At 36.9% G+C, this 26486-nt stretch overlaps 1 protein-coding gene across 2 annotated transcripts in view; it reads left to right on the top strand.

Annotated features, from left to right (window-relative positions):
* Positions 1-26486, top strand: part of DENND1B (DENN domain containing 1B) — a 151797-nt gene that overhangs the window by 50836 nt on the left and 74475 nt on the right. The window contains exons 4-8 of one of the 2 annotated variants that reach the window (XM_032192541.1): positions 5930-5979; positions 13961-14080; positions 21963-22032; positions 23240-23320; positions 25708-25767. In XM_032192541.1, the coding sequence (XP_032048432.1) occupies positions 5930-5979; positions 13961-14080; positions 21963-22032; positions 23240-23320; positions 25708-25767 (381 nt within the window). The remainder of the gene's footprint in view (positions 1-5929; positions 5980-13960; positions 14081-21962; positions 22033-23239; positions 23321-25707; positions 25768-26486) is intronic. The other variant, XM_032192540.1, reaches the window with a different exon arrangement.

The following is a 26486-nucleotide window of genomic DNA, read 5'->3' as shown; positions in this document are numbered from 1 at the left end:
CCTTTGAGAAGAATAATATTGTCCGTTTTTGTGTTTTTATTCTGAGTTCTGGGAGAGTTAAGGGTTTTCTTTAGTGAGTAAGTTAACCTGGGCTGAAGTTCTTATTTTCTTGACTATCCTGTTATATTTAATTGAGCTTGTTGTTTGAAGTGAACTTGGGGTCTCCGGATGCTACAGTGGACAGTGAAATATGATTTATTTTTAACTGGTTATGGGATGAGATTCAGGAGCACTTAGACAAATGGAGAGTCCAAGATTTTGTAACTTAGTAAAAATCTCTGAATTTTTAAACTCACTTCAGTTTGTTTAGGAAGCCTTATTCTTCAATCTTTCAGGATAATGAGCTTGATAATGCCGTTTGAAATACCTGGGGTTAATGTGCTCTTTTCTCTTAAAGTGAGGGATACTCAAAAACCAGTCAAGTCTCATACAGGTCAAATGTGTTGGGATTGAGTTAGGTGACTAGAAATGTGAAAATTGTAACTAAATTGCTTCAAACTGGCTATTTCTGAGCTTTATAGTATTATGGTTTCAAATGAAACAAAACAAGAAACAAAGCCATGTAATTTCTTGCAACAATGAAGTGCTGTAGCCTTAAGGTACATCTTTCATTTATTTCTCAAAAGAACTGCATCTCTACCCTAAACCATTTGCATTTGATTTGTATATTCTTTGCTTATGTGAGTAAGAAGTGTTCAGAAAGCAGCTGATGATTTTTTTTAACCCTACAGAATTACTGGATAATTGCAGAATGATGCACTTCGGAGAAAGGCACATAGAGGTTAAAAATAGTTATGGAGACCTGATAATGACTTCCATACTTTAGACCTTTGGATTTCTGTGAATGTAATCTAAGATTAATTTTTTTTTTTGGTTATTCAAACCATTTGGGCCTTGCTTTATCGTAGCTACAATTTTCTGATGAGATTTTTACCAGAGGTAACAGCTAAGCCTTTGAAATATAACTGCTGCTGCTAGCTTCACAGGGGTCCCTGCTGTGGGTGTGTGCAGCTTCAGAGAAAGGAAAAGGAAAAGTCAGTGGTGAGGACAGAGCAGCTTGCCTTTTCATGGACTGTTTTATGGAGCAGCATTAGAATTTCACCGTAGTAGAGCCATAATGATGAAGGGCTCAACGCTGCAAGATGCTAAGCGGTCTGGCTTTGATTTAAGAATCAATCTAAATCTGTGCTTAACTTAAAGCATTTAAATATACCCACTTAAGTGACTGCTTTCAGTCAGAAATACCTGTCATGACAATCATAAATCTCAAGTAGATCTCTTGTTTGCATGTTTAAACTGAAGTAAGGTAACTGAAAACTGTGGTACGAAATGGTGAAAAAAAGTCCCAGAGAAGAGTAAGTTAGGTTGAATGAAGACAAGGAGGACACTAGGAGCTGGACGTGGATTTGAGTGTAGGAAACTGGTGAGAGAGCCAAAAGAGAGACCTTCATTCTTGTGTTTCAACAGAAGACATTTAGAGAGGTGAGTAGGGAGAGGAAGTTCTGGGAAGAAGAAAATGAGTTTTGAAGGATGATTAGATGAAATAGTAAAGTAGAATAGTAAGTAGCTTTTGTCAACAAGATGGAAAAGAAGAAAATATTTATTAACGTGAGTAGAAGAAAGATAAAACTGGCAAAAAAGAGAATTTCCCCTTTCAGTGAGGGTGTAGAAGGGTCTTCACAAAAATTAGGTAGAGAAGTAAAAAAGAGATTAAAAAAACCTAGGAACAAAAAGGTTGAAGAAATAAAGATACTGCAGAAAAGTTGCAAAACGTTTTCTGTCTGGGTGGATGACTATTTATTTGTTTTATAGTTCATATTTCCTTGGCAAATTTCAGCCTCAAAACAGAATGAAGAGATAATGATAAATAAATAGTCATTTGGCCACTAGTTATATGAATGATTTTGGTAACCTGGTCAGGATAACGTAGTTAAATAATGCAAATTATCTTGCTTGCCACCTGTTCCATTTAGGCCACGTCTTCCTGGGTGTGCTGACACGTCTCTGGAATGGATGCGGTGTGATTGTGTCTTAGGGTGAGGCTGTTCATTTCCCGAGAGATGCTGGTTCCTAGGTAGAGCTGACCGAGGTGCGAATTTACCTGCTTGCTTGGGCATCAATCTTATGGCACAGATAAACACGGAAATAGTTGGAAGGTTACAGGACTCTTTCTTAGCTACAGTGTCTAAAGTGCTGTTTATAAAGTAGTTCAGCACTCTGGGTATCTTAAAATATTCCTATTGGAGAATATTTTCAATCCTTTTACAGGGATGCACTTGAAAAAAATCAGGGTTCTTTTTCCTGTTCACTTAAATGTAAACTGCAGAACACTATAAGAAAAAAAAATACTAGGGGGAATGGTTCCACGTCCTTCTAACCTTGGAAATTAATCAGGTTAAACTTATGCTACTTAGTGTCAAGTGATCAATTAACTTCTGTGGATTCATCAAGTCATCAGCCTTTATCTACCTTAAAAGAAAAAAGTAACCTGTTGAGGGGTGTAAGTTAAAGCGAAAAAACCCTTATACCTATGTGGAGATGCTTTAAATATGCTGACTCCATAATATATGTCAAAGCTGGTAAGAATTAGCTGTGTGGATATAGAAATGATCAAGGAATGCTAAATAATTCTTACTTTTTAAGCATCTGTAATATTATCTCTGCGCAGAACCAGTGAGCGTGACCAGGCCAGGCTGGAGCTGTGTAGTGCAATTGGTCCAAGTGAATTAATTAAACCACTGGGCCATGAACCTGTGAGAGGGCAATTTTCTACTGCTATGCTATAGATATAGAAGAAATATTTTTCTTAAATGCTATTTCCATTTTTGTTTAAGCTTTGCATGAGGGAAGCAGCATGCTGTAGTTCATATGATAATAATTTTGTGATTTTATTTTCCACTGGAGTTTGTGTATGGAACGAGATGGTTATCCTGTGACTTGGCAATTAAATGCAATTGTATATGCAACTGCATGTGTTTATTCAGAGTTTCAAAGCAAATATATATTCTGTAACTTGCTTTTTTTCCAGCATCTTTCTCTTTTTTGTCCTGTACATAATTTCTTTCCTTTCTGAAACAGTGACCATTTTTTTTTTCTGAATGCTCTAATTCTGTGTGAGCCAAAAGTGGAAACAATCATGAGACATGTGAATGAAGGATGGTTTGCTTTCTGGAGACTTGTACAACCTTTTGTTTTCAGGAATAAACACATGCTTTTATGAAGCTTTTAATATGAAAGACAATAAATGCATTATTCTTTTTCTGAGGATGTGTGCTTTGACTCAAGTGGAAGTCCTGGCCAGGCTATGGATCTGTGAAAGGGGTGACCCATTAGGAAGCAGAGCTCAAATTTTATTCAATAAAGAGGTTACCGAAAATATTGACTTTAATTGCACACTATTAGTGGCTGTGTATGTGGATGTGTATATAACAATCACTCACATTTTAAACTTGTCTAGAAGCATCTTGGGGACATCTTGTTTTCTTCCATTTTAAAAAATCTAAATAGCACCTGTAATTAAGGGAGAAAACGGAGCCCTGGAAGCGAGGTAGGACTTCCATCCATTGATCTGTGTAAACCCGGCTTACACTGTCAGGGGAAAAGCAGTCAACTGCTGAGCTGCTTTGTCACTGACATAAGCTGAGAGAGGATTTTTTTTTTTTTTTTGTCTATACTGTTTATACACCAGTCTATAGACCTGCTGGCTGGTTGAATTTTAAAGAGTGCGGAGCTTTAAAGACTTGTCCCCCGAGGGATGCTCCTGCCAGTTGGGAAGCGAGCAGAGGCTGCTCTGCAGAAGTTGTGTGCACGTGTGCTGCCGGGGGGGCCGGGCAGAGTGGGGGCACCTCGCCGTCCTGCGGCCGGAAAACTCACACGTCGTCCTCGGGTCTCTCGGTCGAAATGCTGAGCTACTACCTTTGGTTTTGGTTTTGTTCTTCCTGCCTGATAATTTATGCTGAGAGGATACAGCGGGGAACTTGAATGAATCCATTTCCGTACCCGATTCTAAATCTAAGCTCATCAGGCAGCAATTCAAATCCTCAGTAGTAAGGAGCAAATGACTTCCTAGTGTCACAACAGGTGCGGATTTGGGGAGAGTTTAAACAGAGCAGAACATATTATTTCTTTGGAATGGGAGAAACGCTCTGTGTGAGCCTGAAATAAGAAACTGGAAGTGTTTAGGAAATTTCTGAGTCAGAAGTTTTGATTAGTCTGTTCTGCTTTCCTCTGCCAGTTTATTATTACCGCTACCAGGCTTGTTTCCTGCCTGCAGAAATTCGGATGTTGCGCTCTGTTCGCTGCTCCTTGTGCTGCCAGAGCGGGCACTCAGCAGCCGGGTGGTGCCGGAGCACTCTCCATGTCCTGCTCCTTAGAACCTGTTTTTTGCAATTGAGTTCATAAATACTCCTTCCCAAAGCACAGCGCCTTGCTTTCGTACCCTTCTTTATCTGTGCTGAGGAAGCTGAAGTCTGAAGGCTTTCTTGAACTCTCTTATGTGTCTTAGAAACTCTAGGAAAATTGACTTCCTTACAGCCTAGTGGGACACATGATATATCTTTAAAATATTACAACTAACATGGGCATGTTTATTTAGAGGCTTTCTTTTTCTCCTTTCCTAAACTATTCATTCCTTGCTGTGATTAACTTGCACGGGTTCTTCATGTTTTACACTTTCGACTGAGCCATGCAAATGTTTGTAGTAAATAGTCATTGTGGCGTGCAGGAATTTAAATACATAATTTCCCCTAATGGGAGATAACTGCAGCACACAGTAAACAGAGTGCTCAGGCAGGAGAGTGCGAACATCTCAGATCCAGTTCTTAAGCCCCCACCAGCAGCCCTGGCAATCTGCACTCAGTGTGCATTTTTCTGAAGACACACACCTCGCTGGATGACTTGTGTACCCCGGTGTATTTGTCTCTTTGTTGGTCTGGTACAAAAGGAGAACTGTAGCTTTGCTGACCAACTGCAATGTCATCAATTGTCCCTTCTTAGCTGACGTGTCACGGAAGGTTTGTTTGCCCAGTTGGGAGCAAGGAAATAACTGTGTTTTTTTTTTTTTTTTTTTTTTTTCTGGGTTCCTGTAAGATCACTGTTTAATACTTTCTACTAACAGATCTGGCAATTCACTTTTTTTCTTTTTTAAGAGAAAATCATTGACTAGCTTGACAGCATTTTTATATTTTAATTAACACATTTTATTTGCCACTAAACAACTTCTTAAATAAAATTCTGTGAGAAAGAGCGGCATTATCCTTTTATATCATGGTATAAATGTGTAGCTCTGGTAGATCTGTCACCCCCTTTTTTTTATGAATAGTGAGGCTTGCTTGTGAAAACCAAAGGGTTAATCATATAAATTTCTCATTTGGACCAGCAGAAGATTTCCATCATTTTCAGCATTTGACCATGAAGGATGTATAGAGTTGTTATACCTCTCTGTAATTCATTCTGCTGCCAACTTCATTCCCTTTTCTCTGCCTGCATTTTAATTGAAACAACATTTGTATTTTTGAGCCAGGATCTGTCAGAAGTCCCTGTGGCTAGTCTGTGGTACAAGTAGCAGCAGACGTGGCTTACCCATATGGTGTGGTGCTTCTTGTAAAATCCATATGGCCTTGTTGAAGGGAATCCCAGCGGGGATGTGAAGGGTGTTAATACCCTTCAGGCCAGGCCTTTCCCTCCTGGGGCTTCTATGGCATTGTCTTTGCAATCTGCCGAAGCACAAACTTAATTCCTTTTTAATAATCAATTATTTCAGTCCAGGAACGTGTGCTGTATTTTATGCAATCTTATATTTCTTGAGTTTATTATTTGATATAAGCATTTTGGGTTATTTTTTAAAAGCAAGCTGTAGGGCAGATGCTAGCAAATACAGATAAAAGGCTTTTCAAAATCCTAACTTTATTCCTTTTACTTGTATTTACAGGAAGTGCTGAACAGCGTTCCAAAGTTCTGCTTTCCTTTTGACATTGAAAGGTATGTGGTACAGTTATTATTTATTGGAAGATGTTTTATACAAAATTATATTTAGCGTAGTTGCAAGGAAAGACATAAGGAACAGGAAAATACATTATACTTCATAAGCTTGCACCTGTAGATGAGAAGAACATGTTCTTTGTTATTCAAGTGTGTATTAAATCCTTAGGAGGAAATTGTCACAGCAAAATGCAGAATTTTAGGGATATGTTCATCAGGATAGAGCAATATTCTGGCTTCCAGCTTTGTCCATTATAATTGTAAACACCATCTGCCTTGATATAAGGATATAACATAGTTTCCTTCAAACAGCAAGCATTAAAGAAAAAAAAAAAAAAAAGGAATGTTATAGTACACTGGTATATAGAAACTCACTGACCAGTACTGAGAACATGTTGTTTGAGTTCAAAGAAATTAAGACTTCAATTGCTTGGAATTAACTGAATATGCAATTGATTTTTCTCAGAGTAGATTCAAGACCATTATTTATAATTAATTAGCTCTTACCTTTCTGGGATCAGTTATAATGTGGCTTCCATGTAATGATGCCAGTCATTTAAATGGTTCATATGAAACAATTTTACTAATTAAAATATTTGTGTTTGTCAAAATGATTAATGGTAATTAATTTAATCAATCATACTCAATTTCTGAAACTCATATTGTCCAACTCAACAAAGATTGAGTTAAAAGCTTAATTTGCATAATTAATGAAAGATACACCCAGGTAGTGTGTAGGTTCAGCTGGTTTCAGCACAACATTGGCATCAGTTGTGTATGAGAGCCCTGCAAGAAGCTACCATTAGTGCAGTAAAAGATGGTGTATGGATAGAGGAAGGAAGGAAAACACACTGGCAAAATAAAGATTGTCACAAACACAAGTTTTCAGAAGTAAACTATGTTCATTTAGTCTTTTATAGTTGAATTTAATTAAGTTGTTTCATTTTTGATCTGGTTAAGCTCACTGTCTTTTAAGCTGTTTTAATGCCCTAACTAATACAATTGTCAGTGTTGGCTTTAAAGCATTCAAGTCTTTAATGTGCTTAAGATATATACAGAATTCTGTTTAAAATTGGTAATGAAGATGAATAATGGAAATAAATTTTGAGGATAACAGAAAAAGGTGAGGTTCTGTTGCTGCCATCCAGTGGCAAGAACATTATCAGTGGCAGCAAATAATTATTTTCAACAACTTATCTTGTGTTAACTGTTTCTGTTAAGCCATTCAGAAGGCACTTAGTTGCTTGTATGAGACTGATGAGCTTAATCAGAGAACTGTGGGAATATATTAATTTATTTTAACTAAGTATCCAAAGTGGTGGGAGGGGTTGAGAATAACAATTAAGAGATGTTTGTTGTTTGTGTGTTAATGGTTTTAATGCCCTTTCTCCCATTCCCCAATACTTGTTGACTCTTGGCGTATATTTGGCTCGTATTTGATTGAAGAGCAGTGGTCTGACAGAGATGAAATTCCTACAAAATCCATAAAACTTGGCAGTTGGACAGAAGAAGGAGAGAGTCTTGGAAGCTGAGTTACACTGACAGAGCACAAACCTGGCTCGTTCTGTCTGGCCCGCCGGCTGCTCCGGCAGAGCACTGCTGTCTTTCAAGTCAGCCGCTGGGAGCTGAGTTGTAGGGGATTTGTGAGAGAACTAAAGGCAATGTGGGGTCACGAGAGAGTGAAAGAGCATGGACAGGGAGGAGGGGCAGAGCTATTGTGGGGAACAGGATAGAAATGTTGGAAGCCCGTTCAAGAATGCGGGCTGAATGTTTACTGGCAGCTATGTGTGGGACAACTTATGGCTGTGTAGTGTTTATGCTACTCAGTTCAGGCATTTTTATAGTGTAGACATATATTGCCACTTTCTTTTTTTGTAAAAAAAAAAACTGTTCAGGTGTCTTGTTTTCTCCATTTTTTTTTTTTTTTTTTTTGTGTGTGGGGGAATGGGACTGATACAGACAAGTATTGAGAAAAACATTGCTATAACTCCTTTTCATGCGGTTTTCTTTTTGATGGATGTTGAAGATGTGACAAACACTTAGCTTTTCTTCTAGCCATAAATGTGCTTTTCCCTTGTTTGGTGAATACTTATTTATTTTCTTGTATTGAGGACCATGATAGACTATACACTGAGTGCCCCCCACGTGTTTTACAGGCAGTTTCAATGACAAGTTCTGTACAGAAGTCTTTGATTGAAGTGTAACACAAAGTTTCTGTTTCATTGATTGAGCATGTTGTACTCTAGGGAACATAGTTTCTCAAACTGTATTATGTGTACTATCCATATATAAACCGCTTAGAGCACCTTCTGATCCTCCTAAGAGCTAGGAATTACCAGTGCAAAAGTGGAACTTCCACTGATGCTGCTGATCAAGATAGCTGGAATAAAGAACATGGCTTTGTTCCATAGATTGCTTCTGGGCTTTCTCCTACCGTGCAGTTTGAGTGTTCTTTTTATTAAATAGGTAAATACAACTCAAAGTAGTAAAGCTCTATTCTTTAAATTATGGAAGTAGCAAAATTAAAGCCCTGCTAAAGCACGGTGGTAAGTCCATCATCATGTATTCAACTCCACCTCACCTGCGATTAATGAATGAATTGAGAAGTAAATGAAAGAAAATGTATTTGATTTTGTTTATTCGCTGTGATGAAATGATCACAGACTGAGATCCAGATTTGATTCTGTCATAGTGCTTACTTCATCTCACCAGACATACTGACTTTATCTTTTATGTGCATGTAGTAAATAGCTGTACGCTATTTGTTCTAATTATCAAAATTGCATACTGTGAATGGTGATTAAAATCTGTAGGTACTCCTGTTAAATTTAACCTGAAAGTCAAGCCAAAGAAGGCACAATAAATGGTGTATTGTTGACCATGACTTAAACTTTGATTTTATATATATATATATATATATATATATTTATTTATTATCGAAAGCGAGCATATAATTTTTTGCTGCCTGGTATGGCTTACCTTTTATGTTGAAGGGATTAAGAAAGGAATTGTAATAGAAGTTCTTAAGCATTTATCCCAAGAACCAATGTTTTTTTTTTGTTTTTTTTTTGGGGGGGGGACTAAATTATTTTAGACTTAATAAATAGCACAATTGTATACCATTTTAACAGTTCATTTGTAGATATTTACAAATATGTTCCTTTTTCTTCTGCTACACACTTCCTTTCTCTGCTTCTATTCATATGGAATGGTACCATTTGAAAACAAAGAGATTTTTCATTTCCTTGTAATGTTTGTTAAGCTATTTTTTTTACATTAGAGAAATCATACTTCTTTTCTCTTGTTCCTTGCATCCTTTATGCAAACTCTGCACGATGATGTTGACTTCTTTCCACTATCAGTCTTCTGTATTTTCTCTCTCAACCTAAAACCTGTGTGTAACTTCGCAGAGCCCGTACCTTGATCTCTAGCTCTATCCGTGTAGCTGGGTGATGGCGTAAGCATGCCAATGCTCCCCTTGTTCTAGTTGGCCCCGCTTCAAATCCAGTCCTAAGTTGCGAGAAGTCTGTGTAAGGACAGGAGAAACCCAGGTAGTGGAGTCATGGGTCACAGAGCAGGCTTCGAAGTGGAGACAGTAGTCTCTGATTTGGGAATAGTAATAAATGGAAGAAGTCTCAACCTATGGTTACTGGTTCCCTGAAATTCAAAGCCCTTTAGAAATTCTAAAATTTGAAGAACAACTCATTTCAAACATACTTTGTTTCCTAAACAGATTGATTTGGAAGAAGAGCAACTCTAACTGAGAAGAAGAGATAAATGTAATGGTCAGACATGCTGTTTTTCGTTGAAAGAAGAGATTTAATTTCTGCCTGAATCAGTTCTCTCAAGGCAGCCTTAAAATGCAGCATGCACAATAGCAATAGTATAAACAAAAATCTTTCAAATGATTGTTTATCTGCTCCTTGCGTATCAAAGAATCTTTTCTGCATTCTGTAGATACTTAGGGAAATTTTAACAACTATTTTTATTCATATAGTAACCTGTAATAACCTTGAAAGAGCCCACTATAGTCTCCAGAGTTAATAAGTGTTTACACACATCCTTTGCTGTTGGTGATTTATTGTTGTTGAACTAAGATTAAATGTAAGCATGCAATGCAGGAACTGAAAGGAAGTAAAAAGCAATGCAGAAGAATGAGTTTGGTGACAGTTTGTGGCACCTTGTGCCTGCTGTCTCCCTGCACGAGAGCAAATCCCGTGTTCTGACGTAACCCACTCGGCCGCCATTTTGAAGTTGGGTCAGTCGATCCTGTGCTCTGTCAGAAAGTATAGGTAATGCTTTCTACAGGCGATTTCACTGGGTAACAATTGTGTTTTACACATAACGTTAATGCTAAGGAAAACTGCTAGAAGCACCTTTGCTGTGAGTTGGTAGCAATTACAGGAGCTGTTATGTGCCACCAAAGTCAAAACTTCACCTCAGAGACATAAGTCCCATAGCCAAAATTTGCCCACATTATGTATGATACGTGCAATAGATACATTAAATCTGTAGTGGTAGCACTTCTTGAATGTTTTATGTGTCAGGTTTATACATTTCGGTTGTCTATTGTTTTACAGAGATCTCTGGTCATCATTAGGTTGTTACTATAAGGCTTATGTATAGTCAGTTTTTCTTCTGCTGAAGAGGATTAAAAAAACAGGCATCCTTGCTGCCCCCAGCTCTTATGTGGAGCTCTCGAATTAGCAACCCAGGGTTAATTCAGCATTTTAAACTCTAATCAAAAAATGTGGTGCAGATGGACAGTCGCTAGGTTCTGCTAGCTGTTCCTTGAAGCAAATGGAACCAAATGCAAACTTTTGGTTGTTTGTGGAGATTCAGCTTTGGAGTTTTCCTCAGTTTGAACATCCGGAACAAGTTGCTTACACTCTTTTTTAAGTCTGCAGGATGCAGTTTTCAAGCTGAGCTGTTTTCACACTGACTGTCAAAACACAGAGTTGTATCTCCTAGAGAAGCAAAGGGAAGATGTTGAGTTGGAGGCAGTGAGATGGCACTGGGATTGCCTCCCACTGGACTGCCAGAACTTGGCTGAGCTATTTTTAATAGAAAGAGAATATCAAAATTTAAATCTTATTTTTAAAGTGGTCTTGTGTAACAACACTTCTATATATGCTTTAATTGCAATACTGGATATCCTCCCGTGTCATCTACCAGTGTTGGCAAGGGAGGAGGCAAATAACTTTAAGCAAGGGACCCATACTGGTGTGAGGTTTTTCTGTGGCTAAGGAATTGTTTTTAAGCAGCAATGGAGAAGAGTCATTTGCCTGACATACATATACACAGTACAGAAAAACCAAAGCCTGCATAGATGGGCATCTGTTAAGAATAGATTTTTGTAAATCATTGATCATCTGCTTGGGTTAGGGGCCCGTGGCCTGCCCATGCCAGGCTAGCGGGTGACCACCAGGCCCAGGCCCAGGTGAGGCCACAGCAGGGCAGGGCACAGGTGAGGGCAGGAGGCACCAAGGGCACTGTGCACGGTGTGGCTGCCAGCACTGCTGCTGTTGGGCATTGTAAGCACCCAGCGAGGCACCAGGCTGCAGATTTCTATGGAGATGTGCTTTCAGGAATAAAGAGACAGGTGCAAAGATGTGAAATAGCAAATTGGATCATTGGCAAGGGAGTAATAACATGCTGTTATCGATGGTTCTCTGATGTGTCCAACATAATATACACGCAGCATGCAAGGTATGTAAAAGAGTCTGAAAGATGAAGCACTGAGAGAGCCACTAAGCATTTACTGTGTCTTAAAAGCACACTGGGTTGTTTCAGTTTATTGAAGACAATCGAGGAAAATACTTGTAATGACTTGTGTAATTACCTAATGTAAAAATGTCCGTTTACTATAATGGATCTCCAGTGGTTCTACTGGACCAGGATGAAGATAACTTGTACTGCTGTTTATATTCAACACAGGCTTTTATTTCGGCCTGATCACCATACATGTATGTTCTGAAGGGACAAGACCAAATGGAAACAAGTGGGAGATTCTGCAATCTGGGTAGTAGCATCACTTGGCTAATATTTAAGTTGTTGTCATATATCATCAAGCAGTATAGTGTGCGTGTCCCACATAATTTCTTCATTTCTTTAATTTCCTTCCACTTTCTTCTTTCTGAAGGGAAAATTTTTATATTTTATTTGTTGGAGCTTTTTGCAAAAATTTCAGGGGATAAATTAAAAAAAAAAGATGCACTTAGTGGATGATGGTGAGATTTGTTCTCAGCTTCTGCAGGAATTCATTTTCAGCTTGGTATGTAAGAATGAACCATACCTGACATATGTTAACCATATCACTCACTAGCAGCCACATTGGTATTCTGCTGAAGAAGGTAAATTAAGAATGAGAAAATAACAGAGGAAAATAGGGTTACAGACAGAACTACTGCATTTTACATTTTCAAATCTCCCTGCACTTCCCATTACAACTTTGCTTTTATATGCTTTTAACTATGCCATACGTTATCTTTCATGGTTGAAAATGACAAGACTCTACCACTTGTTTTCTTTGGAAGATGTTGGAAAAGTACAATATGTATTTCTGTGAGTAAACTGAAGATGCAATTGTGTTCTGAAATGATTACACTAAATTCTGTGAAAATAATCAAAATTTGACCATGTTGAGAAGCCTTTGAAAGCATTCCAGTTTTAGAATTTAGTAATGATGTTTACTGACCAGTATTCATCTGAGGCATACATTGTAGTTCTTGCTTCAGAACTGGGTGGGACTTGCCTAAAGTTGTTGTCATGGCACAGGATGGCATAGCTGAGAGCTGCTCTGTCCTCTGCTGTCCTCTGGCTGGAACTGACAGGTTGCACAGGAGAAAAAGGTGTCTGGCTCAAAAGCAAAAGGAGACAGGAGCCACAGAGGAGGTGCCCTGATTGTAGAAGGAAATTGGGAAAAGGTCTATGCTGTCAAACAGAAAGTGGGGGTAAGGAATGGAGGTTAGGACTAGGAACTGGAGGGTTTGAGGAATCAGAGGTGATGCTGAGAACAAACCACATTACCCTGTGCTGGTTGAGCGGGGCGCTTGGGGATAAGAGGAAATGGAAGACCACACAGGGAAATGTGTAAACTTATTCTGTCCCAAGTGGTATGTGTTTTGGTATAGTCTCGAAGATGCTATTGCTTATTATTTTAGTTCTTGTGCTATTTGTTTTTGATTATTTTCTGTCTTTTTCATTTGCAGAATAGAAAAGCTTGCACTTGAAAAAAGGCTTAAAAAGGTTTTCTATTGGGCAATATGTAAAGGAAAAAAAGGAGGAAAAAGTGTAGGTGTGCATGGGAAAGCTACAGGTCTACACAAGAAAAAAAAAGCTAGTTTTCTAATGCATGTCTTAAGTCAAGCCTGTGCTATGAAATTAAATAAAGTATTTGTAGAACTTCAGCCCTTTGTTTTGGTTGGCATTTTTCACTGTTGAGGTGTGCTCAGAGCCAGTAAGCTGCAGCAAACTTGTGCTGCTCCTGCTTAGGCCTTACTTAGGAAAAGACTTTAGGAAGTGGTCTGCCTGCTGAGCTCAGGGCAGTCCGGGGCAGTGTCCTGTCTCCTGCAGTGCAGGCAGGAACGTTCCAGTCTCTCCTTACACAGCAGCTCCTTCCTCTCATCCTTTCTCTACCCTGCTCTATATTTTCTGTAACTCCCGTGCCTTCTTTTTGTGATATGGGGTTTGAACCTCACAGAGAGCCCTCAAGCTGGGGGCTCACCGAGGTGGAGGTGGCCAGATCCAGTGGATGGGGCTGGGATGGCAGCAGGAGGCATGGATGAACAAGAGAACTGAGCTCTGGTGTCCATGGGAAGGTGTGGGGTGGAGGAGGCTACCTGGAGGGAAGGAAAGGAGAAAAGGGTTTTCTGAGAAGAAGGATAATGAGGTTTGAACGTGGAAATGTTTGAGACTAGTGACTTACATGTTAGTGTTTTTCATGATTTGGTGTTCTTACATTCTGTGTCTAATTTTTCAGGGTCTCCCAAAACCAAGTAGGACAGCATTTTACCTTTGTACTCACCGACATTGAAAGTAAGCAAAGGTTTGGATTTTGCCGTTTGACGTCAGGAGGCAAGGTCTGCCTCTGTATTCTGAGGTAAGTTGGAACAAGAAAAAATTGAGTATAGAAGTGAATATAGGAAAAATATAAAGAAAAATTATCTTTTGAAAACCTTCTGATAATATTTTATGCTTATCTGTCAGTATTCCATTTCTGTACAATAGTGTTACCATTGATTTCAGCTGAAGAACAGTTTCAAGCCCCACGTAAGTGTGTTCTTGAGTGAGGCTAAATGATTCAATTTCTGCTTAAAAGCTTTGCAGGCTTTGAATGTTATCTGTATATTTTTACTTTCTAAGGTAATCTTTGACAAGTATCCAGTCAATTTAACAATGAACTGTGCTATTCTGTATTCCTGTCATTGGAAATATGATTCTTGGGTGTGTCTTCCATCATCTTTAGCCAGACTATTTATCTTATATGAAACTCCAGAGCCAAATTAATTGTCAACGGTCGGCACACCACTTTGGTGCAGAACAGACACTGAAGAAGAAGAAATTTACACCAGCAAAATATTTTGTTTTTCCTTCTGGTTATTCTTTGTTCTCCTTGAAGAGAATAGCTTTGATAGTGGGAAAAACAAACACACACACACACACAAATTGTTTAGCTAAAGCCTTTCTGTAAAGCCTTTATTATAAGGCCAAATTGCCAGTCAATTAATAGCCTACCAGTCTGTAATGCCCATAGGAAAAATGGGGACATCAATTTTGGAAGCACATTAGGAGCCCCCCAAAATCTGTGATTTTAAACAGGTTCTAAACTAATTTTGAGAGCCTGTGTAATGGACGTTTTTGGGGCAGGTAATTCAAAAATAAGTATTTGCTATAAATACTGTAAAAATTCACTGCCATATAATAAAAATAGCAAATGGAAAATATTTTATTTTGAAAATTAATTGGTTTTCTGTGATCCTGACAATACTTCCTTAATACTACTGTGGAAGAATTTAAGTCAGGATTTTGGAGCATATAATAGCTGTTTTCACTGTGCTAGCTTTTGTTGCTAAGTCTTGTTAATGCCCAGGGAGAATATAAATGTATGCTCTTAGCAGTTTTTTCTGAGCTAGCCTTTTCTTCCCTCATCAGGCTAAAAACAAACATTTTTTTTAACTTGTACTCCTAATGTTGTCTGGGTAGTTTCTAATGTTGCAGTAACAATTCTTTAATCAATTACACTCAAGTATGTACATTTCAATACTGTATGTTGTGCTGCAAAGCAAAGGATGCAGATTGTCAGTTGGTGTAAACTGGGGTATTTCTGTTAACATTTCCACAGAAACATAGATCAGTTAAAGATTAGCCAATGACCTGTTACTTGGCAGAATAACTAGGAATATGAAAAGTGGCAAGCTATAATTTTTCACTAAACTGTGATCAAAACATTGCCTTTATTGCTTTTATTGTGACAATTTCAAATTTACAATGCATAGCTGAAAGCATAACAGCACTAACTTCATGAAATTGTACTTCTAGATTGGTAGCTCTTTGCTCTCCAATTTGTTTGCCAGTTTGAAATAGTGTTTTGCTCAGACGGAAAGAATGTATCAGTATTTTCCTTTGATGCATTTTAGTACTTGGTCTGATTTCTGCTCTGAATCCAAGATTTGTTAGGAATGACCAAATGAAAGGAGACTTGCTAGCAGATTTCTTTCACCATTTCATCTGACTCTCCCGTGAAAATGTTAATTTATCTTAAACTAACCAATATCAAAGAAAGTTTAACAAAGAGTTCCTGTCTTTATCATACCTTCATATAAACACACATATGCAGGCATACAAAAATACCATGTCAAGCTATTGCACACCTGCGCATCTCCATATGCACGTATTTGTGTATCTGCACTAAGAAGAGGAATACTTTCACACTGGTGGCTGGGGCTTTAACAAAGACAAACTAGAGAAAGTCAAGTATAAAAGACTTAACTAAATGGCAGTAGGTAACTGAAATCTAAATAAGAATCTCTGAAAAGAGAACACGAACAAGCCAATCACAGTGATGAGAAAGAAATACATAAAAACTGTGGCAGACTGATGAGTAGGGAACAGGCTTCCCTCTTGTGAATGTCTTTTGTGAATGGTACCATGTCATATGCTAACCTGTGCCAGGCCTGCTTACTGGGACTTGAACTGGTTAGTGGGATTCTCAACTGTAAAGGGAAGAGAAGGCTGCTTGTCCTCAGATTTTACACCACCAATGTAAAGCTGCTGGTGAGGTTAAGTCTTGTAGTTTCTCTCTCTAAAATTCATTCTTTATCTGAAACACTAATTTAAGGAAATCAACTTGGAAACGTAGTTGTACTTCAAACTGGAGAATTTAAATCAGAATACACACCCATCTTATAAAACATACAGAGAAATTTCATATGTCCATTTTATCTACACATGTATAAGACCAATGTGAAAAGAATTGTCTCCCAAATCAGAATGTTCTGTTCAAGTTCTCTGTAAGCAAGAACACAGTTAAATAAAAATGCTCCAATGTAGCTATCCCTGGCATTTTTAGTTGAAGAATTTAATCATGGTACAGTATTTTCTAAACTGGTCATGCAGAACTTGACAGCAGTTGCCAAATTCAAAGTGCAAATGAGTGCAAAATCACACTAAGATGAGAAAACACATTTTGGATCGTTCTCCAGATTGTTCTGCAGAAGTTGTGTGTGATTCCTTGAAAGTCTTTTTGTTAGTTTGTTTTTCTTTCTCAAACTGCATGGCTGCTTTGTGAAGCTCTTGGTGTGAATCCCACTGTGTCACCTCTTCCATCTCCACAAACTATTGAACTCGTGTAGCCCCTTAAGAACAAGAGGCACCACAGCAGGAATATTGTAATATACTCGTATACTACACAGGATCTTTTTTTCTAATTTTACTTTTTATATGCTAATTTAAATAATAATTTTGGCAGATCACATTTCAAGTGGTGCAGTAGAAACATTGATGTTCATTTTTGAATAATATGAGGAGACTTAAATCTTTTGGGTATTGTTTCTGTATATCTCTGCTGTTTGTAGCAGCAATAATACTTTCTGAATTTACGTTAAGCTGTTTTTGAATTATCTTGTATGTTTTTAGAACAAAGTTCAGATAATTTGACTCAAATTTGTTTTGTTAAAATCTTGAAACTGTTGTTGGAATCTTGAGGTTGCCCTTATGTATCTAGAGAAATGGAAAATGCATCATTAAAATTTTCAGTCTTAGGTTTCATTAATTTTACGACTGTAAAATTGTCACCTACGTTTCCAAATGAAATGCTCTAATAAGGAAGACAGGTTTATGTGGTAAGCCTTTGTAGTTCTTCAGTTCAGACCACGCTTGAAGGTTTCTCACTCTTCCTTTAGGCAAATCCCTTAGAAGCAGAATGTTTCAATTTTACACATTTTGTGTCAATTTTCCAGACAGAAAAGTAGCCCCTAGACATTAGACATTTAGCTACGGAAAGGCAGTTTCCTTAGTTTTATTTGATTACTAGAAGTTAGATTCCTGCTGATAGTTCAGGACTGTTAGTGGTTACCTGACTATTTGACAGAAAACATTTCCTTTCCTTTATTTAACCTTTGACTCATGAATGTAAAAGTTTTATCAGAGCTATAGTAGAAGCACAAGTGAGGTGGAAGTCTACTTACTGCAACAAGGGTTATGCGTGACTTTGAATAAAAGTCTGAGCTCCTGCCTTGTGGCTCATTTGGATTAAAAGAAAATGCTAAGTATGTTTCTAATTAGCCATGAAATATCTTGTGCTCGTGTTCTCATGACAGGCAGTGGCTGTACTCTTAAATAAAGACCACTGTATTCTAAACCAGGAAATACATGTCTTTTAAAACAATACTGCTTATGTCTTGATATTTTATCTTATTGTGGGAATAATCTTTTGTGGCAACTTCATAAGAATATGAAGTTGATATATGTTTGTCTTATATGTTTGTTTCTCGAAAGAGTACTGGTTGTAACATGCAGTCTGCAAAGACAATGTGTGTAATTAAAAAAAACACACAACACTCAATAAACCAATGATGGTTTCGTAGTTTAAGAAACTAAATTATTTTTATTTGAAGCTTGCACTTCCAAATACATTAAAGCCCTGTTGTTCCTCAGTTTTATCGACTGCAAAGGGGCTTCACTGATAACCTTTTGACATTTTTTAAGACAGCTAATTCATTATAAAATAGAACAATCATAAATAATTTTATGAATGTGTGCGACAGTAATGTCTTACTAGAAACAGACTTTAATTTTGATTTTATCCACTGTTAAGGTACATGTTAGTGTGACAGTTCTGAGTTAGCAGTAATATATTACAGGTCTCCTCTATTAACTTCAGCAATTCTAAAGCCATTTTTGCAGAGAGTGCATTTCTGTACTGACGTGCTTGAAAAAAATAGTTGCTCAACTTAACAGATGTCACTGGATATTTTGACTTTTCCGTACATAGGCTTGTTCTACTGTGCTAAATAAAGATTAACTAATTTTTGCAAGTTTTGCCAACACAACAAGCTGAGAAGATTCCTTTACCCGTAATGCTTCTGTTCTGTCACGCACACAAGTCCCGTATACAGCACTTTATCCAATGCTATATACTTACTGGATAAAGATGTAAAGCTTAAATCATGGGAATGTTTATCTATGAATAAATCTATTTACTAGAGTAGTCCAAATAAGTTAATGGGATTATTAATACAAGTGCTTGCAAAACCAGCCTGTGATATAACAGGAAAAGAATGTTGCTTGACAGCCATGAAGATGTTTCAAAATGAAACGAGCTTATATTTGGTCTTTGCGTCGAGAATCTGAAATCCCTCCTGACTGATAGCTGTCTGAATTATGAACAAACACAATCTGTGTTTGTTTACTTTTAAAAGCAGAGATGCATTGTGTACACACATACAAACACAAGCTTTATTGTTTGCAAACAACAAATGTAGCAATTCTTTGTTGTACTGAAATAATAGCAATTAGTAAATACATAAAAGAAAAATATGAAGAACTTATTTGCTTTGCATTAGGTCTTCATAATTTTTTTACAGTATAAACAACATAATTGAAATCATTGACATAAACTTTTGCAGTTGAACTATGCTTGCGAAGAGCTGAAGACGTGGGAGAAAAAAACAGGACAGATTTTGGTGGTCTTTGGTTTCATGCCATAGAATGTAATGGAGCACTTGTTTTGATTGGTCTTAATTTTTCAGGTTTAAATGGCATGTTGAAATTATATTAACCTCATATCTGTGGTTATGAAGCTGAAAGCAATCCTTTTCCCAGTCTTTCAGCTCAAAAAGGAAACTGGCATTTTTAAAGGATGTTCAAGCAGTCTGTTTTTACAATGTATTTCTTTGTGGTTTTGTTACATGGAGACATGGAAGTGCATCATCAACCTGATTTTGCCAAGGGAAAGAGTTCTTGTATTGAGTACTCTGGTCAGCATGGTGTAACCGTATGAAAGAAAAATCTTCCCTGGCTTTGTGCTCAGGTTTATTAATTTCAAATAATGAATTTGACCTTGTTGGGCATATATTCTAAAACTTGCATTTAGTTTTTCTTTTCAAAGTAAGAGGGGAGCTGAGATCATAGATATAAGAAAGAAATATGGTTAATGTTTTATCGAAGTAGGAGCATTTATTTTTATAGCATGCTGTTCATAAATGCTCATTATGAAAAATGAATGATCAGATAAGATTTTACAATATTCTACAGCAGAAAGAAATATGCTTGGGTAATATAGACTGCTACTGCTGAGGTCATGGCAAAACACTGGAAAGTTTTCAGATAAAGTCAACTACTTGTGTCCAGTGTTATGAAAGTATTTTGCAATTTAAACCTTGTACCTTGGACAAAACGCTTGAACTGTGTCCTGACCTCTGCTGCAGTTCGAAACTGATAGAATTGTTCGGTGGATCTGACTTCTGCAGTTTTATTTTCCTGTCCAAGATAAAGTTAATGTGATTCCGGAAGGCAATAGAACAGGAGTCTGAGCTGGAGTATAACTCCAAGATGAGTTGATTTAGGAGCTGTTGCAGTGAGTATTTCACAGGGGTGTGTAGCAGGCCCGTAAGCAGTAAGTGGCCACGTGAAGTAAATGTTATGATTATATACAAATATTCTGAAAAGCAGATTCAGTAATGTCACACTTGAACTCCTGTCAACAATACCAAGTATTAGAAATGTCTGTGAGCTTAAAGAGATTGATCGACTTTCAATAATTAGCCAGTACACTGTATGGTAAAGTGTGATAAAGATATTAATGCACTGGCTTAAAGATGTTGTTGCCTCTGTGTTCGTTTGCGTTTTCAAGAGTAAATTTGTGATGGTTCTGATGATGGTGATTATTATATATATTTTTAAAGAACCAGGAGTTAGGCATTTATAAAGATAGCAGAGTCAGACTGCTATAAAATGCTTAACTATAACCATGCTGCCAAATCAGATTTCTGCTATTCTCTTTCTCTGCTGTAAGAACTGGAGTCTATTTCTAAAGCCTGGGCATCTGCTTACTGAGAACAGAGCTGTTAGAAAAAAACACTCTGCTCTTCATTCTTCACTCTGCTCACTGGGCAGGAGTAGCCTTGGCTTCTGAACCAACCCCTAGCAGCTTTCCCTTTCCTGTAGGGGAAAGCGTTTAGGTTGTGCATACTGGGCTCCTCAGTTGCAATTAGCCTAATGTTTCCTGAATGTTTCCATTTTTGTCATTTCAAGTTATACCCACAGCATGCATTACAGCTTTTAAAAATGCATCGGAATTATGTCCATGGATTTACACTGTGCTGAACAACAACCAAATATGTAGTATTGTTACGTATGGGTATAAAATGTAATAAAAAAAAATTCACCCCTGCCAAATCATGAACAACTAGTATTATACTATTCATGGTAATGTCCTTTGTATTTGTGATAAAATTCTTAGAGAAAAAAAAAAAAAAAAAAGTCTTATTACTTCTGGATCAAATGCTTGCGTAGTTATTACGTGGTTCTGTAGCATGCTGTCTCTGTTGATGTCTCAGCTAAAGGTAACCATTCTGTAAATAGATTACAAAAAATAGAAATGATGGCACTGTGTTTGGGTTTCTCTTCTCATGCTCTTCAGTTATGTTATATTTATCTTGGATTCTGCTTAACTGATTGGGAATGTTGCGCATATATGGGCTGTGGACTTGTGTGAAGTCTGGTAATTACTCATGTGTTGGTGTGCTGTGAGCTGTTGGTGAAGGCTCACAGTTTTAGAATTTGCTTCTATGTATAGGAATGACTTTATTGGGAGACCAATCTTCTTGTCTATGATGTGACATCTGTGGTATTCTTTAGCAGTGCACAACTTGTCAAGTATGGGGTACTGGCTCAGCCCAGGTAAAAAGGTTTTCAGTCTTCAAGGAAGCAGCAGTTGGGGCAGTCTGGCCAGGTACAACAGAGTGCAGCATCTCAAAACTGCAAATAAAGTTGCAAACAAAGCTACTGAAACTTGTAACGTTAAAAGGTAGTGGGAATGTGATTTGAAACTGTCTGACAATGCTTAAAGTGAGCTCTTATGCATTTAGAATAACGAGAAGCAAAAATATGAGCCAGTAGTCTACATTTATGTGGAACTTCAAATTGCTGTACAGTTTATTGTGCAAAGTGAAGTGGTGTACTTAATGCATTTGAAGTATTCAGACATCAGCTTTATAACAAACAAAGCAAAACCAGAGACTTGCAAAATAGCTGTATGTTTAATAGATACAGTGTAAAGAATATAGCTTAGCAGAACTGTCTGTCAGTGATGCACCATCAAATTGAAATTCACGGAGAAAAGTTTTATATGCATTTTATTTGTATGTAGAAATAAAAGAAAAAAAGTACAAGTCACGTTAATTATAGTAGTATTTCATAAGCACTGGAAAAATACACCAATAATTTACTCAAATGTTTTTTTTTTTTTCTTCCTCTTTTAGTTTCCTGCCCTGGTTTGAAGTATACTATAAACTCTTAAATACCCTGGCAGATTATTTGGCTAAAGAACAGGTAATTTTGCATATTCTGATTCTTTGTGTTAAAGATTTTCCTTGTAATAATAGTCACTATTTCAAGTGCTATAAAGGGATTCTACACTCTTTAAATCTTTTTAGTAACATTCAGAAGCAGGTCGTTAAATTCATTGTATTGAAATTCAAACAATCTGAATGTACAACCACCCCTATCGCTTGAATACCACATTAATCTTAAAAAGCTGCTGAGAATCTACCTTTATAAAGTGTCAGTCTTAGCATAAACAAGTCCTGGATGAAGTGTGAGCAAAGTGTCACATCACTGGAGAACTGTATGATGTATTGATTGTAAACTGTAGATCTCCAGAACTATCTGATTATCAGTTACAAACACTTTTTTTCAGAACTGCATAAAATATGATGTACTGTTTCACCCTTCATATTCACTAAGAACTACCTCTCGTAATTCTGTCATCTCAACTAGCAAGACAAAATTGCTTGCAACATTTGGTGAAGAATCCTGATAGTTTAGTTTGCATATTCATGAGCAATTAGACATATTCCAGGATTACACGGGAAGGGAAACATTGGCATCTGTTTCACTGAGAACATTAAACCCATACCTTTCTACCTTAACTATATTAAAGTAATAGATTGTAATTCGGGAGGAGGAGAGGGGGGCATCAGTAGTTGACTTTATGCTGTAGATTGGAAAAGATGACGTTTCAAGAATAGATGAACTGTACATTAAGCAATTATGGTGCATTATAGCAAATGCACTATATGATGACTTTTTTATGTAAAATGAAAATGCAGTAGGAAAGTTAGGTGTTAGTTGGGTTAGTTAAATGTATTCTCTATTTATGGTTTCATGAATGGTTTACTGAATCTTTAAATGGAACTTTTATCTTTGGCCCTAACAGTAAAATGGTTATTAAGGTTGTATTTGGCAGAATTTTGGGGTAGGAATCATTTTCTCCTGTGCTTCCTGATCAGTAGTTCTGGCATTGCAGTTATTACTACAACCAATTTAAGATGCCAGGTTAAGTTTGTTGTGCTATATGCTGAGGAAATTGTTTTGATGAGTCAGAAAGCTTTAGTGGTGTACGGAAGTATTTTTGTTGTAATGTAAATTCATTAAATAAATATATATATTCTCATCTATATATAGCTTGATGTACTGTAAATGGTAATTATTCTGTATTATATGACAATTAATCACCTTTAAAAAATATTCCCTATAGGAAAATGACTCAAATGATTTGTTGAAATCACTGTATAGCCATCCTGTGCCAAAGGCAAATGCTTTAGTCAGTCTAAGTGTGGTAAGTATTCTCTGTATTATTCCTACTTCTGTTGTCTGCTACAAAGTAATAGCTATAGTTGAAACAAAAAAAAACCACCTTTGTAAACAGTAAACTTATATTGCTTCCTATAATTGACTGGCTTGGACAGCCTTTTTAACCTTTCATCTGTCCTATGCAGAGTAGAATTTGTCTCTGTCTGAAGTAGTTCTCTTAAAGTCAGTCATAAAGAAGCAAAAAATTGAGTTTTGCTCTATGGAAGAGAAAGTAAATAGCAGCGGGGTCTGGCAGTGCTGGAACTACTTTTTGTGCTTCCAGCTGTTTCATGTAGATAATTTTGGTTTCTCTTGCTGTGAATCATAAAAAAACAGAATTTGTGTTGTTGCTTCCCATGTCTGAGTAGGTAGACTTATAAGACTGGACACAAATCTATGCAAGCTGGCTTCTTTCCCATCTTCCAGAATGACTGCACACACAAGTAAATGTGCACAAATAACTACGACTCATTTGAGCTATCAAGTTGCAAGACACAGAAGTGATTTTTATAAAGTCTTCCCTTACATACTGAAAGATCATTAGATTATTTATTTTGACATTTCCTGTTACTTGTAATCCATTTAATTTAGAATTGAGCCCTGTACTTAAGTAAGAGCAGACTTTAGAAAGCTGTTTGGCCCTCTTAGGAGGGCATATATGAAATGGAGAGGCTTCCACTGCCAGTAGTTGCTTACCCTTGCTGCTTAAAACAGTGCTGCTTTTATTTTAATCTTTCAGATTTAAGTTTCCTTGCTATTCCATTTTTTCTAGTCTGTAGAGTCTGTATTTTTCTTCCTTGACCAGTACTAATCCAATATTTGTATTTAGAAGTCCTTCCAGTCTTGTGTGCTGTCTTTCACCAAAACAATATACTTGGTTTTAAAGCTACAGATTATTTTTTTTTTTTGCTTTTTTTTTGTTGTTGTTGTTGCTGTCATACTGTTTTTAGGTTAATTTTCAGAAAGTAACAGAAATTAATTTTTTGTTTTCAGAACTACAAAATATCATTTTATACTAGTCTATAGCGCCCTTCAGTATACCAAATACTATTTTGCCATTGTTAATTGCAGTGTTATAACCAATTCTAATTTGGCAACCCTGAAATATTTTATAACATGCTTTGAAAATTCTCCTGTGTTCTGGTTTGACATAGAGAAATTTTAAAGATTATTTTTCTTTCATTTCTTGCAAAGTGTTGCTGCCTACTACTGTCAGTGTGCGTTTCATCTTGCATAGAGCTTGCCTACCTCAGAATGAATGTTGTGGTGAGCCTTGGAGGTTGTGGTGGATACAGCTGGCAATGCTGGGATGACAAATTGCTTGCAATAGAGTTCGTGCTTGCTGGTTGTATCTATATTATGTAATGTTTGATTTTTATTTTTTTCTCTCACCTGTCTCTTGTTCCCAGTAGTTTGTTCCATTAAAGACTTTTGTAATCTTTTTAACTGAACAATGATCATCTAAATGCAGGCCCTTTGCCAAATACTTGGCTGCAGGTACAGTTGAGCAAATACCGTAGGTTCAGACAGGGAAGAGCAGGAAGGAGTAGATTACCCTGAAACAGAATGTTTTTTTTTTTGATCTACAGGCATCTGTGTTTTCATAATGCTCAGTGCTGCAGGGAGTAGGGAAATCTTTATGGCCACTGGCAATTCTAACTTTCTGTGTCTACTTTTTATATTGACGTCCCTATCTGTCTCCTTGTATATTGGATAAATAGGGTAGACTGGAACAGTCAGTGGTAATAGACTTAAAAAGAAGCTCTGGTCTGAAAAATAATTGTAGAAATGACACCATGAGGTTGCCTTTCATTGTGCCGGGATGAGTCTAGTTCAAATTTCATGACGCAGAATTAAAAAGATTCTTCCTTCCCATTTACTCAGATATGCAGGGTAAGGCTCCTGGACATTGAAGTGGGGTTTAAATAGCAGACCACAATAGTAGTTACGATTACGTGTATATAGTCATGCATAAGTTATGCATGATTGTACTGGTATCCGGATACATGGTATTTCCCAGTAATTCTTGCTAAGGAGGACACCAAAATGACTTGGTCCAGTTGAGGACCATGTTCTCTTCTCACTGTGCGTTCTTAGTAACAAATACTCTGCAGCTGAGATTTGCAATGAAACCAGAGCTTAAATATCATTTGGTTCACTTTTATTTTACCCATGGAGGGCCAGTACAAGTGCTTTTTCTTTTGTTGGAAAAGCTAGCTAAGTCAAGTCTGAATTCAAATAGGGGAGAAATATAAAAAATTAAACAAATTTTCAGCCAATATTTTCAACTTGGAAAACAGTAGAGTCAGCTTTGGTCTATTTGTTGAAAAGCTAAAAAGTCAATTGTTCAATGTTTCTCTCATGTTGCCTAAGAACCAAGAGATGATTTTTGCAAGTCAGCAAGTTTTGAAAAAACAGCCTTGTCTTGTATCGGTGAGTTTAAAAGGCGCTATCTAAAACCTATTGCAATTAAAGAAATAATTACTTGCTATAGGGTATCTCTTTTGATTTCAGGCTTATTTATACCTGTCCTTTGGGAAATTTTGCTGTTGTCTATAGCCTAGAAAAGCAGTATATTAACGTACCTATTATTAACGTACCTAATATTAACGTACCTATTCTGTTTAAATCAGTCTAATTTCAGAGCTATATGTGTGTCGTAATCCTTTCATCAAAAAACCCACAGCCAACATCAAACTCTTAAACTGATGAACAAAACTTGAATTTTCTAGTGTCCCTTTTTACAGAAAACTTTTTACAGGACAGCAGCTGTTAATTTAGTATCTCTTCCAAAGTCATACTTCCTAAGGGAGTTCACAAAGATGTGCAAGGACTCCATACCACGTTATTTTTGCTGCTTTATGACTCTTAATGACTGCAGTAATGCCTCTTTGCCTCTCATAGTTCTAACTTCCTTTTCTGTTTAATGAGTGAAATATTACTACTTTGTTAATTATAAGTAATTGCTTTTCAAAGTTATTAAATTAATTACTCAGAAAATCTTTTGTTAAATTTTCTGTGACCTTATTATGTATAGGAAATAATTTTCTGTTTTCACCAGACTTATTAAGAATGTAAGCATTGCATTAATCTGAATATTTTCCTATTCCTGACTAGAGAAAAAAGTCGTAAATGTTTTTTCTCTGTTGAAG

The sequence above is a fragment of the Aythya fuligula genome, chromosome 8, assembly GCF_009819795.1.
Source record: "Aythya fuligula isolate bAytFul2 chromosome 8, bAytFul2.pri, whole genome shotgun sequence".
In the NCBI taxonomy this organism is placed as follows: Eukaryota; Metazoa; Chordata; class Aves; order Anseriformes; family Anatidae; genus Aythya; species Aythya fuligula.
This window is presented reverse-complemented; position numbering and strand designations above follow the sequence as displayed.